Below are 17,662 nucleotides of genomic sequence, written 5' to 3' on the forward strand. Positions count from 1 at the left end.
TCAGTCAACCACCACTCACCACTGCTTACACAGATGCTAGTTAAGACTTCACTATGCAAAGCAGAAGCCCTACATCAACACTGTCCAGAAGCAATCTCAACTTATTTGGGCTCGGCCTCATCTTAGATGGAAAGTAGGTCAGTGGAACTTTGTTTTTGTTTCAACAAGTCATCTTGTTCTCAGGGCCAAAAGGACCATCCAATCTGTTATCAACATCAGGTCCAATAGCCAGTATGGGCCAAAGGTGTGTCAGTGCTCATGGCATGAGTAACTTGCACATCTGTGAGGGCACCATTAATGCAGACAGATAATACAAAATTTTGGAGCAACGTCCAGCACTGTCTTTTCCAGTGACGTCCCTGCATTTTCCAGCAGGACAACTTCAAACCACAAACTGCCCAGATTGCAAGTGCATGCAGTCCTGAACTGAGAATGTGTGGCACATTATGAAGCACACCGTATGGCAACGAAGACCCCATACAACCCCAAAAAAAGAGAGTGTGTGTGTGTGTGTGTGTGTGTGTGTGTGTGTGTGTGTGTGTGTGTGTGTGTGTGTGTGTGTGTGTGTTTTTATCACTTTGTGGGGACCAAATGTCACCATAAGGATAGTGAAACCCGAAATTTTTGACATTGTGGGGACATTTTGTCTGTCCCCATGAGGAAAACAACTTATAAAACATACTAAACGATGTTTTTTTGAAAATGTACAAATTCTGAAAGTTTTATGTGAGGGTTAGGTTTAGGGGTAGGGTAAGGGTTATGGGATAGAATATAAAGTTTGCCTTGAATATTTTGTGCCCAGGGGCCTCTGCTTTTCTAAATCCATGACTGTCTATGGAAAGTTCCCATAAAACATGGAAACCCAATGTGTGTGTGTGTGGGGCATGTTTATGTGGTTTACAAGGACCATTTTTTAGGTTACAAACTGGTAATTACAAGGGTATTATGCTATAAATGTGGTTTATGAGGACATTTCTAGTGTCCCCATAATTAAAAAAGCTTAAAAAAAACATATTAAACAATTTCTTTTATTGAAAATGTAAAAATGCAGAGAGTTTTTTTTGTGATGGTTAGGTTTAGAGGATAGAATCTATAGTTTGTACAGTATAAAAGTCATTATGTCTATGGAAAGTCCTCACAATGATAGGTAGACAATGTTTGTTTCGGTTGATGAGGGGTGAAGGAGCAAAAACTCTCAAATAAATACATCCATATAGGGTACCTCATACCGAAGAAAAGCGCTCAGGAGCGAGGCTGAAAAAAAGAAAAACTAAGCACCGCTCCCGTAAAGGGAAATGTCTAACAGATGATTGGCCTCGTGCCCGCTCCACTTCTTCAGCTCAATCTCGGGCACAAGTTAAACGCAACTCCACACACAAACCACCGGGGAAGCGCTGCTGCTAGGATGGGACGCGACCAGTCCTGAGCTGAAAGGTACTACTGTTTATTCTGAGGAATGGGGCGAAGCTGGTCGTGTCCACAGACATTCACGAGCCTAGTTAAAAGCGAACGCTGCAACGTCGCATCGATTGCCGGTGAGGTCACTGTGGCACAAAGCAAAGCGACCTGCGCGGACACGCAGCGGAAATTCCTTTACATTACGGCGGCTGTGTTCGCGCTCTGATTAAAACGGGATACTGCTTAAATTCGGATGCTCTTTTCCTGTCGAATCTGATCGTTTATCGGAAGGCTTGCGCTGATGGATCGTGGATAAGTAGTTATTGATGAAGCTAGTGGGACAACAGCACCTTAACCCACCGGAGGAAACCGAGACTGCGTGCATAACGATAGACCTGATTACTCTTCGTATTTAAAACAATACATCAAGTCCAGACATCGGCACAGTTTAAGGTAAGGAATACTAATATCTCTTCATATTGAGACAGAGTTACGCGCAATCAGACTCCGTGGGTAGACGGGACTGTAACAGGCAGTGGGGCATGGCACAGTGCCAAGAGAGAGGAACTACATATGGTCTTTGAAGTGTTATAACTAATCTTGTTGCAACGCACATAAGTAAAGACATAGGCTACTGTGAGACTGGATGTTGTAATATTAATCATATTTGATGGATGGATGGATGGATGGATGGATAGATAGATCAAGCCAATTTTATAAATATTTAACTACTGTATATGTAAAATCAACTCTACTGTTGTTTTTTTTCATCATTAATGTCATATTGAAGAGAAAGAGCATGAGCCTCGTGATAAAAAACCTTGACAGAATTTGTATCGAAAAATATTTCACCAGTAAAACTGCATGTAGATGTACCCCCCCCCCCCCCCCACACACACACACAAATTATGCTTTGAAACTAATGACAGTGATGAGATACACACACACACACACACACACACACTCATGCTCTGTGTGTTTGTTTTAAGAACAGGGTGCCAGAATTCTGTTACTGCTTGATTCCCTTACAAGGAGATGGAGTGTTCGAGATTAAAGCACGATAACTTAGATGGACGCAGAGTGTTTATGAATGTGCAATTACATTTCACACAAAAAAAACTGCATCAGTGTCTGTGTAGTGTAATGCAGCAGACAATCACATGCACTAGTTTTGTCTGCATGCGTGTGTACTTGTTTGTGTGAGGCTATTGTCAGTGTGTAAAAGAGAGATGCTGTTGTGCATAGCTGAGGTAGTGTGTGTGTGCTTGTGTGTGTGTGCGTGCATGCGTGTGTGTGTGAGAGAGAGAGAAAGAGGGAGAGATTTCTCGGTTCATTATCAGCGAGGGGTTCACTGCGCTGACTGTGGCATCTGTTCCTGGTGCTGGGGGGCAGAAGTCAGAAGTGTGTATGTTTGTGTGTGTGTGTGTGTGGGTATAACCCTTGAGATCACTGTGCCAGTTTAAAAGTGTCTGGCATGCTGCCACACATTGATCCCTCGATCTACAGCAGGCACAAAGGAAAACCCACACAATCGTTTACAGCCTGTGGTTCACATCAGTCCATTCCAGCGATATGTGTCTGGGCATGGTGAGGATTTATTTCAAGAGACTTTGGAGTATGTGCACTGTTAAGGGAATGCTCATAATCATCTAGTCGAAAAGTCAAATACCTGAAATTTAACCCACTCCAGCATGAGGTCTGGCAGTTTTACAAAACTGTGGTTCGGAACTTTACATGGCTTTCTGCATATCTTGTATAGGTCATCTTCCTGTCATATATTCAATAACATTCTGCATTAAATCTTAAGACTTTCTTAAAATTCTTCCCTCATGCAAATGGCCATAGTATCTGTAAGTGGGACATTGAAAACAACAATGGCTTTTTGTCCCTTTCACAAAAATAACTAGTAAAACGGCAGATTAACAGTGCATGCCATGTCCCTCACACAATGCTATCTTATATGACATCAAAACACGTTTACAATTGTGCATGACTTGGAAGACAATTGATTGCATAACCAACAGTGAATAAAACGCACATTTGTTTTAGCACCTCTAGTGTAAATTTCACCAGGAAAATGCATAAAAATGTTGAAAACAGCACTTAAAAGTCTGTTTGCAAAAATTATATATATATATTTATTTATTTTTATTATTATTTTTTACACGTTATGCTCAAATAAACATTATATTAAATCTTGTAAACTGTGCTCTCAGTAAATTAGGTGCAAACACACACTCCGCAATCATTCTGCATATCATCAAACCCACTTTACCCGGACATACACACTCAAATAATGGTGTGGCTGTCTGAACACCAGTGTGATAAATCACAGATGTATTGCTAGCAAACCTATCATAATGTAAATATCACACTCAATAGCATGGATGATGTGATTACGCTTCCCCTTTGAGGATACACAGAGCATGTGCTGGACTCCCTCTGTCTCAAAAACACACACTGCCTCGGGCACTGACTCTTAAGGAATGCATGGGTAGCTGAGTATTCCTTCAGCACTGATGTGGCATTGTTTAAACATGATCGAGTTACAGCGCAACCTCACACGCACATATGCTCACACTCACTGAGGCTGGACTAAGCGATAGAGCAGAGTTGACCACACTCAATTTTCTCTCAGGTTTTGTTATACTTGGTTTGAATCCGAAGTCAGATCATTCAGAGACAAGCAGCTATGAGAAATGCATTACATTAGAAGAATTGTGCACATGCAAATACGCAAATTATTTATCATCACTTATACAAGTTAGCAAACTGCTTTTAAACCAATTATAAACCATATGGGAGATCACATGATCTGTACTCCAGACCAGCTTTTTAAGTTGACTTGGGTGCATGCAGTTCGCTGGTGCACACTTGAGTTCAGAAAACCACTGACATATCAACCAACCAAACCGAAATCTGATGTCAAATGGACTCTCAAAATGCACAAGTGTAGAAGCATCATTATTCTCTTCTTTGATCTGCCATTGTTCCTTCACTGAGAGCAAGTGCCGTGACATGTCGCTCTCTTGCAATTTAGACATGGTGTACCTTTTTTACCCCTCTTCCCTTTTCATTTATTCCCAGTCTCTCTCTTTTTCCCCTCTCATCAAGTTGGATATAACCTAGACATGCTGAACAGCCATATATCTTTTGGTAGGTGGTAGGGTGTTCCTGTTTTTCTTTATTCTCTTACTTTCATTCTCCTGTTTTTCCCCCCTTTCTTTCCCCAGATTTCGTGTGTGTGTGTGTGTGTGTATATAAGATGTTTGGGTGGATGTTTTACCTCCTCATCTGGGTGTTGCCTGCATTTTCTGTCACGTGTGTGTGTGTGTGTGTGTGTGTTTGTGTGTGCGTGCGTGCGTGCGAAAGAGAGAGAGCGTGAAAGAGACTACCTAATGGCCTAGATTACTGTCTGCAGGATGTGCTCAGATCCCCAATGCAACATTTTGATTCTTAAATAAACCTCCTCTGTCTCGCTGATAGATTCAGGTCATGGAAAGCTTTACCTCAAACTGTTGAATGGAAGTCATGCACCAGAGGACACGCACGGTTTAAATGCTTCCAGCAGCCATACAGAATGCAGTTTCTGAGCAGATGCATGGTTGTTCCTACAAAGGTATGTGTATGTGTGTAATAGCCTCATGGTTGGATCTGCTGCAATCTTTTCACCTAATGGGACACTGGTGCGTCACTGCTGCAGGGTGTGTTTCACACGTTACTGAGGGTGTACTCTTTGAATTCACTGTGGGTTCTCTGTTTGTGTGTATTAAAGGAGCAGTTCACTCAAAAAAATTATAATCTGTTATAATTTGCTCACCCTCATGTAGTTCTAAACCAGTGTGGCTTTCTTTGTTGTGTAAAAGACAAAAGGTATAATTTGAAGAATAATATACTATGATAAAAGTGAATGGGGATGGGTGTTATCAAGCTCCAAAATTAGAAATAAGCATCATAAAAGTATCTTAAAAGTGGTTCTTATGATGTGTGCACTAGATTTAAAGTCTTTTGAAGCCATATAATAGCTATGGGGATTTTATACTGGGTGACGGAAGGGAGTGCTTGGGGGCCTGCAGAAAATGTATTAGATAAAAATATTTTGAAAAATAGCCCGGCCGGGCACAGCCCGAAGAAGTGACGTGACACCCCCTCTACATCCCTTGGGCACACCACCCATTGGAGAAACCGCAGGAGTCGGGTGCGCTGTCATATGGGTGGCAGTGAAGGCAGTGGGTCTCGATGGACCAGACCCGGGCGGCAAAGGCTAGCTCTAGGGATGTGGAACGTCACCTCGCTGGGGGGGAAGGATCTGGAACTGGTGAGGGGAAGTGGAACGCTACCAGTTGGATCTGGTGGGGCTTACTTTGATGCACACTTTTGGCTTTGGATCCGTACTCCTGGATAGTGGATGGACTCTATTCTTCTCTGAAGTTTCCTAGGGATACTCACGAGTCCCCGGCTGAGCACCGCTACATTGGAGTTTACCCCGGTGGACGAGAGGGTCACCTCCCTACGCCTACGGGTTGTGTGGGGGGGGGGACTCTGACTGTTGTCTGTGCATATGCACCGAACAGCAGTTCAGAGTATTCAGCCTTTTTGAAGACCCTGAATGGAGTCCTGAATAGGTCTCCTGAATAGGGAGGAGGCCCCTGTCCACGAGATCTTCAACTCACACCTCCGGCGGAGCTTTTTAGGCATTCCTCCGGAGGATGAGGACATTGAACCGGAGTGGGCAATGTTCAAAGCTTCCATTGCCGAAGCCGCGGTGGAGAGCTGCGGCCTCGAGGTTTTAGGTGCCGCAAAGGGTGGTAACACTCGAACACCATGGTGGACACTGGTGGTCAGGGAAGCCGTCCAACTGAAGAAAGAGGCCTTCCGGGATTTGTTGTCCCAGAGGTACCGACAGGCCCGAAGGGCTGCGGCCTCTGCCATGAAGGAGGCAAAGCAGTGGGTGTGGGAAAGGTTCAGAGAAGCCATGGAGAAGGACTTTTGGTCCGCACCAAAGTGCTTCTGGAAAACCATCCACCACCTTAGGAGGGGGAAACAGGGAACCACCCAAGCTGTATACAGCAAAGATGGGACGCTGTTGACCTCAACCGAGGAGGTTATTGGGAGGTGGAAGGAACACTATGAAGAACTCCTAAATCCCAACATGCCCTCTATGCTAGAGGCAGAGCCGGAGGCTGATGGGAGATCAGATTCTATTTCCCTGGGGGAGGTCACTGAGGTAGTCAAACAACTCCACATTGGCAAAGCCCCGGGGATTGATGAGATCTGACCAGAAATGTTGAAAGCTTTGGATGTGGAGGGGGTGTCATGGATGACACGCCTCTTCAACATTGCGTGGAAGTCTGGGACAGTGCCTAAGGAGTGGCAGAACGGGGTGGTGGTTCCCCTCTTTTGCCCATCCGGTCTAGATGAGATTTGTGGATCTGGAGAAATCCACAAAACTCATGTAGACCAGATGGGCATAGTCCAGACCCCCTTCAGGATCCTTGCATACGGCATATGAGACTGTGGGAGGTACCCCGGGAGAGACTGTGGGAGGTACTGCGGGAGTATGGGGTGGGGGGGTCCCTTCTTAGGGCGATCCAATCCCTGTACGTCCAAAGTGAGAACTGTGTCCGGGTCCTCGGCATGAAGTCGAGTTCATTCCATGTGGGGGTTGGTCTCCGCCAGGGCTGCGCTTTGTCACCAATCATGTTTGTGATATTCATGGACAGGATATCGAGGCGTAGTCAGGGTGGGGAAGGTGTGCAGTTCGGTGGGCAGGGGATCTCATCACTGCTTTTTGCAAATGATGTAGTGTTCATGTCATCATCGGTCCGTGACCTTCAGCTCTCACTGGATCGCTTGGCAGTCGAGTGTGAAGTGGCTGGGATGAGGATTAGCACCTCTAAATCTGAGGCCATGGTTCTCAGCAGGAAACCGATGGAGTGCATACTCCGGGTAGGGAAGGAGGTATTCCCCCAAGTGAAGGAGTTCAAGTACTCAAGCGGGAGGTTGGCCAGAGAATCAGGGCAGCGGGGTGGTATTGCACTCACTCTATCGCACCGTTGTCATGAAAAGATAGGTGAGCCGTAAGGCAAAGCTCTCGATCTACCGGACAATTTTACCGGTCAAAATGTAAAACCTTCACCTATGGTCATGAAGGCTGGGTCATGACCGAAAGAACTAGGTCGCGAGTACAAGCGGACGAAATGGGCTTCCTCAGAATGGTGGCGGGCGTCTCCCTTAGAGATAGGGTGAGGAGTTCAGTCATCCGAGAGGAGCTTGGAGTAGAGCCGCTGCTTCTTTGCGTCAAAAGGAGTCAGTTGAGGTGGGCATCTGGGCATCTGGTAAGGATGCCCCCTGGGCACCTCCCTAGGAAGCCTCGGGAAAGACCCAAGACTAGGTGGAGAGATTACATCTCCACACTGACCTGGGAATGCCTCAGGGTCCCCCAGTCAGAGCTGGTTAATGTGGCTCGGGATAGGGAAGTTTGGGGCACCCTGCTGGAGCTGCTGCCCCCGCGACCCTACTTCGGATAAGCGGTTGAAGATGGAATGTTTTGAAAAAGGGGAAAAAATTTAACATTTACAAAATTTGACATTATTACCATTTTATTATTCTTTCAAAAGACTTCAGATAAATACAATCAATTACAATTTGTCAACTATTCTGTGAGATAAACTTGCTGTGTATTTTTATTGACTGATGGAGAACAAGGTACTCATACAAAAGTCATTAATTCTGTCATTAAGTCATTATTACTTTCTACACACATTTACCTTCATATTTTGCCATAATTGACAACATTGAAGTTGTGTTTATATCTGGTTCTTATGTTTCCCATAAATCATGGAGCTGCTTTTCTGGGTCAGTCCATGTGGGCAGACTGTGGCGTTAATGATGACTCTCCAACTCTGTATATGTGCCTCAGCCACACAGACCAAGAACAAGTTGTGGTTGCCTCTCACTGGAAATCTAAAATGATCCATCAGCATGCTGTTCCAGCAGGATATGAGCCCAAAGCTCTTCTCGTATTCTGACTAACTGTGCAGTGTGTTGATTTTTTTTTTTATGTCTGCTCTTTGTGTCTCTCTTTTTCTAGCTACATTTCTTGACTGTTGGAGCAAGTAGGCTAATTATTAGGGCTGCCCTCTAATAGTTGACTAAAGGTTAGTGAATGAGAAGAGTCTTGGTCGACCAAGTTTTGATTGGTCGGTTGGTCGCAGAAAACAAAAACACAGGAAAACGACGAATTACCACTGGTTGGACGCTATGTGGTACTATGGGTTAATTTTTGTTAAGCAGGGTTATGGTTAAGCTTGCACAATAAAGCAAGACATCTTGATTGCAAACTTTGAACTTTATTTTTTAATTATTTTAACTAAATTTAAATTTTAAATTCAAAAGAAACTGGAAAAAGTGCAATTAAAATGTGTGTTGTTCAACTTTTTGAAAAATGGCTTTACAACAGTTGTGAAGGCAGCCCTACTAATTATCCAGTAAAAACTATAGTTCTTAAGATATAATTTAGAAGTGTGTATGTGTACGTAATTACTTATAGTTTGGGGACAAAGTTGTCTTCTTTGGAGGCATTACTCTTTTTGTTCTGGGGTAGGGTTAGGGTTTTGGTTAGTCTATAGTAATTATAATAAGCTTTATATAAAAAATAGGGATGTCTATAACATTTTTTGAATTAATTACAAGACTTGCTGATTAATAAATAAAATCAGTTGCAATTAATGACATGTGACAATATTCGCTGAGAAAGGCCCCAAAATCAATATATTTAAATAATTATATATATAATATTTAATAGATAGAATAATTAAAATAATAAAAATACATTATATTATTGTGACAGAAGAGTAAAGCATTGATTAAAAAAAGAAAAAAAAATATTGGGCTTTATAAGTCTTTTTTAATATGCTTTTTAGTCACATATCATTAAACACACCTATCACTGGCCTATAGTCCACAGCAATACATTTTGCATTTTAGTTCATCAACATCCGCTATTCTCTCAGGACGCGTTCTTGCTTTCCGTCTGCACTTTTTTAATTGTCTGTCTATATACAGTACATATAGGTATGCATTAGATAGACACTTATGAAGTGTCTCACTGGTTTCTCTCAGCATCATTAATTCCACATTTTTAGGACGCAGTGTCAAGTTTAAATTAGTTGAAACTTTAAAAATAGCGTTTCGAAATCCCTGCCTTCTCTTGTGCTTCTTCCAGCTTGTCAAGAATGAGTCTTGTGCGCTCTCATTCTGTGGCTGTGCTGCTTGTGAGGTTTATTAATGCACACTCTCTGCCCCCTAAAAAAAGTTACATTAGTAAAATATGCACTTTTATTGCAGGATTTACATCCGGGTTAGGTGGCATGATTAATTGCATAACTTTTTGAACAAAATATTTGATACACTAAATTAATGCATTAAATCAATTGCCCTGTATAAACACAAAGTTTATGGTAAGTCTCCAATAAGATAAAGTTACGTATTTGTCTGTATAGAGAGAGAGAGAGAGAGAGAGAGAGAGAGAGAGAGAGAGAGAGAGAGTTGTTTTACCCACATTTATGATCCAGTGAAGAGCATCGTGAGCATTGGATGCTTTGGTTTAAGTGAGTTAAGCCAAAAACTACATTAGCTCAATGGAAACCTGCAATTTTGGTTTTTGCATTGGAAAAAACACAACCCCACAATTGAAACCTTATTCCTAACATGATTCTAGGATCCTTCTTTCTTTCTTTCCCTTTCGCTGGTTTCTAAATCAACTTTGTTGTATAATTTGTAGCTTTAGCATCCAGTAAGCTTTACAGTCCTCGCACACACTGCATCTTATGATATTTGTGTGTACAGTACAGATGTGTGTATGACTGATGAGGTGTAGAGACAATGGATCCAGCACCTTTGTATGTTTTCTTCACATGAAAAGGAAAGTAAAAGAGATGCAGAGGGTGCTTAAAAGCACAAAATGAGCAAAGAGACAAAGACAGACCTGCAGCTTATGTGTGTGTGTGCGTGCATGCTCTCCTTCGGTGTCAGTTCTCTGTCTTTCCAAAGCATCATTCCAAAGTAGAGTTGTGGGAGGAATGAGAAACAGGTAACGACAGAATGAGGGAGAGGAGGACGTTGATTAAACACGTCTCGCTCACATGAGCTCAGTGTGATCCAAAGCCTGCGGACACAGACTGAACAGAGGACGGTTATTATTACAGGAGAATTATGCTTACTGCATTATTTGCATCTGTGTGTGTGCAAATGTGTGACATTTGTACAGTTCTAGATAATTACATGCTGACTTTATATTTACTTCTTTGTAGTTCCTTATAAATATTCCTTTATTGTCATGTGATAATCAGGCTTTGTGATACAGAACAGCCTGGCATAGCAGAGCAGTTTAATTTGTTCCTGACTGAAGCCACTACATGAGAGAAATAGTGTGTGTGAAATTGTCAGTGAAGATTAATGACCTATGTAGAGGCAGTCATCCAGAACTCTCCCTCTCTCGCTGCTGTCACCGTAAGTAGAACAGAGAACAAAATGATTAAAGAGAGATCACACAAACAGATACCTTTCTGTGGAGCTTTAACTGAATCTCGTATTCTCTCAATCTCGTTATCTGTGTGTTTGAGTGTGTGTTTGTGGCTGAGCTCTATTAGTTGTTTTAAAGGGTCTTGATGTTTTTTTCAAATGCCTTGTTAGTGTAAGCCAGAGAAAATAACAGAATTTTGAGAGAGATTGCTTTCTTTAAAGGGGTCATATCATGAGGACTCACATTTTCCTTGATCTTTAGACATAAGATAGATCATTGTACTATGAAAACATACTGTAACTTTCAGAACTTAAAACTTCCTCACCAGTGATCAAATATATATTGAAACTAAGTTGCAAAATCAGCTCATTCCAACTTTCTTTTGAACACTTGAACATCTGAACATAATGTAACACACATGACCAGCTACATTTACATGTCATCAATGCATATTCAGTGTTCAGAACTTGTCGTTGAGTTGAGTTAAAATAAATAGTTTTCCTAACACTACAGGAACTAATGATGAGTAAAATATAAGTCAAACATTTTTCTTGGTTGTGTGTAGAACCTACAACTCTCCATATGGTTCTATATCCCAAGTATCCCAACATTAAAAATGAGGGGCCAAAATAAATTTTTTACATGATGCCTGATCATTTCTGTGTGATCTTAACTGCTTGAGTGGCACATTTCAGCGCAGAATGTTTTGTGATTCCGTCATAATTTAATGCAGGCTTTGTTGGGTTTCCATGTTTTATGGGGACTTTCCATAGACATAATGGTTTTTATACAGTACAAACTTTATATTCTATTCCCTAATCCTAACCATACCCCTAAACCTAATCCTCACATACAACTTTCTGAATTTGTACATTTTCAAAAAACATAATTTAGTTTGATTTATAAGCTGTTTTCCTCATGGGGACTGACAAAATGTCCCCACAGCATCAAAATGCTCAGGTTTCACTATCCTTATGGGGACATTTGGTCCCACAAAGTGATACACACACACACACACACACACACACACACACACACACACACACACACACACACACACACACATACACACACACAGTGGATACAATGATTAGCTGTTTCACCATCAGATGTTTATTCAAGTCCAAAGCATTCAAGTTCAACTTTTCTGTTTGTTGAAAACCAGTTATGATGATGATTGTGATGATGATTTCATCATGTACATTGTTTTTGAAATTATGTTTGTATGTTTGTTCTTTAGAACTCTGAAGTGAAATCATGGCTTTGGTCCTCTCTATGAATCCCTTTTGTGAACCTGAGGCCGAAGCCCCACCACCAATCTACCAGCCGATCTGGGAGTCTGAGCACTGCAGCAAAAGCTGTGTCTCAACCCTCTCATCAGCAGGGGGCGACACCCAAAGGCTCATAGAAGGTTTGATACTATAATTGCATCCCTGAAAACCAGACTGCCATGAAGATATTTAAAAATGTCAGTCTTGATCAGAGTACATATTTTTCAAACCATGTTTTTTGAACAACAGTTTTGTTTTTTGGATCAGCCACAATTTCTCTTAATTCTTAGTTTCAGACTTTAATGAGATTTAGATGATTCATGAAACTTTGTTTTAATCTTCCCATTTTGTCTTCAGAGCCCCATCACAGACGAGCCCCTAATCATGTGATTGATCGTGTGGCTGTATCAAGGATCTCTTATTTTAAGAGGAAGTTTGTTGAGAATGAAGAATCCATTCTGAGCTTCAGGAGTTACTGTCACACTGTAAGTTTACCAGCCCTGCATTATTTTGCAGGTTTCTACAACACTTAATGACCAAGCAGAAGACTGCAAATGTTGCACATTTCTTCATAACCCTGCATAACACTTCATAATCCTTCATAATATGGTAATTCATAAATACAGTGATTGCAAGGCAGTGATATTAATAGTCATTGATATTCCTCAAACATTCTGGTTAGAGTTTGATCTGAACGTCTAACCTAACTATTCAATTGGCCTAATCTGCTTAATGCACATACTCCATTCAAACTTTGTTTTGTAGCCTTAAGGCAAATTTATACTTACTGGGTGAACATGCTTTGCTTAGATCGCCTACAAATGATAAAGAAATTCTGTGACATTTATGTTCAGCCAATGTGTTCGTTTGGTGATATTTCTCCTGTTTATGCACATCTCTGAAATTCTTGACCTAGGAAAACTCGGCTGGTCGAAGAGCATTGATGATTGGTTAAAACAAATCATGGATGTGGTGTAGACGTGACTTTTTAAAAAGAAATTTACAATCATGCATGCCAGCTAAGGAGTTGTTACCTAGCTTACTTGCTTGCTTTTTCTGCATATCGCGGTGCCATTTTGGGGTCCGTTCTACATAACGCGGCGGCTCATTTTAGCTTATCGAGGCCCATTCGGCACCAGTTCACGGCCAACCCATGTGCCCGCTCAGTTCTGCCGATGTTCAGTTTGCCCCTGATCGGCCCGAAAGTGCGTCAGCCCCCCGGGAAAATGCCCGTTATGCCAGATTACCAGTCCAGCCCTGGCCACTATGAAGCAACCTGATTTCATGTGAAATAAAACTTTTATTAGGCTACTTGTATGACCGAAGTCTTCATTGTACATGTGAGTGTACATCATTTTTAATGACAATAAAATTACTGAATGCATATTTAATAACTTCCCTTTCCACACTTACTGTATGAATGCAATTGTTTTCCTATGATCCAGCAGGTGTCACCCATGCTGGAGGAGCGTGCTCACATTCTCCGTCTTTCTCTTGAGAAGCTACGTTTCATGGATGACCCTGAATCCTTCTTACGGCGCTCTGTGCTCATCAACAACCTCCTCCGGCGCCTCAGGAACGAAATTATCCAGAGTGACTGGTGCTTCACATCGGGCCCCATGGCCACACCCTGCCCTCTCCAAACCCCAGCCACAAACATTCCTCTCCCCCCTCCTGCCCTGCAGCCCTGCATGACACCACCAGGACCCCACCGCAAACGCTTGCGTCTGCTGAGGAGGGAGGTGTCGGAGTGCGTCCCTGCATGCTGCTGTTTATACGCAGCTGGCCGCTACCTCCAGTTACCCCTGCCTATGGATGAACGGGATTTATACTCCAACTCCAACCCTTCTTCATCATCTTCATCATCATCATCGGTTAGATTTCCACAGCTGGTAGATCAGGAAGAGGAGGACAGTGAAGAGGAAGAGGAGTTGGACTCTGTTTGTCCTATGATGGCTCGGTGTCAAGCCGAAACCAGAGAGCATAACAGAACGTGGGAGGGTCTAAGGGCGCAGAGTCACAGGGATAAGAAGACCTTGGTGAAAGAGAGAGAGAAAGGGAAAGAGAAAGTTGGAGAGAGGGTTAGAGGAGGGGAGGTTACATTAGGAGTTTCACAGCAATGGCTTTCAGATGCTATAGGTACTGGACACCAGGGAGCCCTAGCGAGGTCTCACATGAGGGGGAAATAACAACCGAACACTTACTGTGGAATCAAAGTAAGAAACTGGTTTCCAACAGTCTTATAGATCTGTTATCAAGACTAGAATATCAATGGAATCCCTGCAGAAAAGATCAGCATGGCTTGTCACAAACATATTGTGTTTTGGATGCTGGAATGCTGGTTTGCCCACCAGGCTTCTTAACAAGCTTAACCAGCAAGACCTAGATAAATCAACTTCAGAAACACCATCTTTTCCATCATTGGGCCAAATGGTTGTGAGCACAGTGAGTAATGTTTTCTGTAGCATTTCCACTTGAGCATGGTTCAGTGTAGTTTGATTACAAAATGTTCTGGGCTTGGAAATCACAGACCGGTTAGCTATCGTTACTCAGGATAGAGAACCATTCTGGTGGAATGCCTGTAGTGATGTGCCGATTTACGTTTGGCCACTTGCACAGTCAGTCCATTTTGATCCTGATTTCACAGCACAACAGTGGAAAAAGAAACCGCAACTATTCCAAAGAACCTGGATCGTATGGAATGGCTTGATTCTGCAATGAGAACCGTTCGGCCCGATGATGGAAAATAGCTATTGTGCTGGTCTAGGTTTTTCTGGTGAAAAGCATGACAATGCTGGTCCACCAACTAGACTAGCTTTAGACCACACTAACCAGCATAAACAAGTATGCACCAGCATGGAAATTCATGCTGGCCTAGGATGGTCTTTTCAGAGAAGGTGGTAAGAAACCTATCAATGTTTTTTTATTTTTTTATTTCTACATACTTTTTTTACTTCCGACTGCTCAATACAACACAATACAAGGGACAGCAAATTCACAGATAGCTCGTCCCTTACGAAAATTACCATACTGTGCCTTAAATGTTCTTGTGTTTAATCTGTTTGCTGTGTTTGTGTATATTTGTGAGTGAACCAGTTTAATCCACAGTTATTATGTTTGGTAAAAAAGGAAGGGAGCAAAAGATAGGGGAGACAGAAAGAGATACAAATTTAGACATTTTTTAAAGTTTGTAACATTTTGTTTTTAAGTTCTTTTGTTAACATTGTAGGCACATGAGAAATGCATGACATGGGTTGCTGACGATTAGTGATCGACCAATATGAGTTTTTTAATGGCCGATGCCGATATCCAGATAGCAGGGTGGCCTATAAGCCGATACAATGCCAATATAGCACACAATTTAATAAAGTAAATAACATACATAAAATTGCTAAAAAAAAATTATAAACTCTTATTTAGCACTATATTTAATCAATTTCAGACTAAACTTTAACTTTGTAAAATATTATCTAAAAATGTATATTGTATTTTAAATGGTAGATTTCTGTTCAGTAATACAATTTTGGTAATTTATTTGAACATGAAGAAATTGTTAATATATTAGGAAAAACGAAGTAACAGTACATACAGTAGTCCAGCAACCATGGATGGCATGTCCACATAAGCGATTGCATTTTCTCAAAAAATACAGAACCAAAACAATTGTTAATACAGTGCATAGTGAATACGAAATGTACACACAGAGTGTTTTTACCTTGAAGTTTCACTTGTGCAGATCTAGCATGAACAGCAATTTCCTGACATTCTAAATGGCCTGGATCACCTGCTTGGATTGTCATGGACTGGCTTTCATGATTTGTGAATCAGAGGACCTTTTTATCCTGATCCAGAAGTTTTTGGTGGTTGGTGGAATACGCGCTTTAGAGGAAGATATTATATGAGGGCTCAATGGGAAAATAACACAGGATTTTCGTGAGGTTTGCAAAAAACATCTTTTTAAACAAGATATTTGCATATTTGCAGATGGTATATGATATTAGTTTTATTAAAATTTTGATCAATTTGCCTTTTTATCATTAGACAAGACAGATAAAAGTTACAGGGAACTGTTGAGGAGAGAGGGAGAATCAAAAAGGAGAGCGCTTTAACATTAATAGCTCAAATGCGTTTGTCGCGGCTCTGATATGTGGACTGCTTAAATGATACTGCATCGCACACCGGTCTGTTATTGTATTAACACGATGGCACGTACCAACAAAACAAACCATGACTGGTCGTTTATATGTCTCAGTCGCTTCACATGCAAGCAGGCGATTCTCAGCGCCCTCAAGAAGCAAATCGGCCAAAGGGGAAAATTTCTCGATGCCGATAATTGAAAAATTCGGAATATCAGCTGATTTATCGGCCTCTGTGATATATCGGTCGACCATTACTGACAATCCCAAATCTTGTTTGCATGCAGTGGATTTTACCATGGATGCTTGAGGCCCTGAAAGTGGCCTTAATGTTTAAAACATTCCTAATCTTTTTAGCACCCTAAAAGGATTTTGACATTCAAAAGACAAAACCTCCTAATCGATTCCATGCTAACTGACAGTATCACAGACAAACACCTCAAAATAAAGAAATTTTAGTCTGTTATCTTGAGATCCCTACTGATTTAATTCATTGTTGGCATGGAACAAATGAGAGCATTCTCGTTCCACATCAAAGCTGTTTTTGTTTTCATGCACTTTTTTTATATTAGTTGTTTATGCATTTTCTCTGGAGTATTTTGTAAAATAGCTTTTACTTATAATAGATAAAGGGAGACCCTCGGACACAAGTAGAACATATACAAGCACCAGTGTTGGAAAGGAATGAAGCAGAGACAGTTTGCTTGAAATCTTAAACATTGTTCATTTCGGATGTGTGTGTTATTTTTGTGAAATGTGTTACGAATAAAGGAATGATCATTCCCAGCTCACAATGTTCCCTTTATCTCCTTGTGATGTGATTATATCTGGCACACAGCTTATTTCTTTGCCCCACTTCTCTCTCACTCATTCGCTCTCTTATTACTCTTGCTGTCACCTTTTCTCTTCTTTCCTCTCTACTCCATTATCACTATGGAAACAATGTTTACTGGAAGAGCAGTCTGGGATCCCCTGAGGCGAAAAAGAGGTTCAAGGCAAACACACACATACACCCCACAGTCAAAAACGCACATACACCCTGTGGTTATTAAGAACACACTCATGCACATGTCTTCACACCCTGAGATGTGATGAGATGAGAGAGAGAGAGATGTTTTCAGATAGAACACACTGCTTCAGTTTAAGATGTAAACGTGAAGAAGGAATTCATTAAGTCCATCTCTGGATATCGTTGTTGTTTATTGCAGTCATCATAAAGAGCAAGACTCTGCGTACAAAAATGCGTACTTTCATACTACACCAGTGCCGATAGCTTTAAGACTAAATTCTCCTCAAATTTAATTTAGAAATGCAGCAATGATGAGTTTAAT

At 41.5% G+C, this 17,662-nt stretch overlaps 1 protein-coding gene across 3 annotated transcripts; it reads left to right on the forward strand.

Annotated features, from left to right (window-relative positions):
- Positions 1 to 1,368: 1,368 nt before the first annotated feature.
- LOC127617876 (SERTA domain-containing protein 4-like) lies at positions 1,369 to 17,127 on the forward strand. Of its 3 annotated transcripts, XM_052090014.1 has the most exons (5): positions 1,369 to 1,851; positions 4,885 to 5,017; positions 12,165 to 12,335; positions 12,553 to 12,680; positions 13,641 to 17,127. In XM_052090014.1, exons 3-5 carry the CDS (start codon positions 12,182 to 12,184, stop codon positions 14,382 to 14,384), a joined length of 1,026 nt encoding a protein of 341 aa, XP_051945974.1. In that variant the 5' UTR covers positions 1,369 to 1,851; positions 4,885 to 5,017; positions 12,165 to 12,181; the 3' UTR covers positions 14,385 to 17,127. The 3 variants fall into 3 exon arrangements, with proteins under 3 accessions (XP_051945974.1, XP_051945973.1, XP_051945975.1); XM_052090013.1 differs by lacking the exon at positions 4,885 to 5,017; XM_052090015.1 differs by lacking the exon at positions 4,885 to 5,017 and having other exon boundaries at positions 13,644 to 17,127.
- The last annotated feature ends 535 nt before the right edge of the window (positions 17,128 to 17,662 follow it).

This window comes from Xyrauchen texanus, chromosome 24 (genome assembly GCF_025860055.1).
Source record: "Xyrauchen texanus isolate HMW12.3.18 chromosome 24, RBS_HiC_50CHRs, whole genome shotgun sequence".
NCBI classification, from domain to species: Eukaryota; Metazoa; Chordata; class Actinopteri; order Cypriniformes; family Catostomidae; genus Xyrauchen; species Xyrauchen texanus.

Coding starts and splice junctions, on each gene's coding strand:
- LOC127617876 (XM_052090014.1), top strand. CDS start 12,182: ATGGCTTTGGTCCTCTCTATGAATCCCTTTTGTGAACCTGAGGCCGAA. Junction 12,336..12,552: donor CACCCAAAGGCTCATAGAAG/GTTTGATACTAT, acceptor TTTTGTCTTCAG/AGCCCCATCACAGACGAGCC. Junction 12,681..13,640: donor TCAGGAGTTACTGTCACACT/GTAAGTTTACCA, acceptor CCTATGATCCAG/CAGGTGTCACCCATGCTGGA.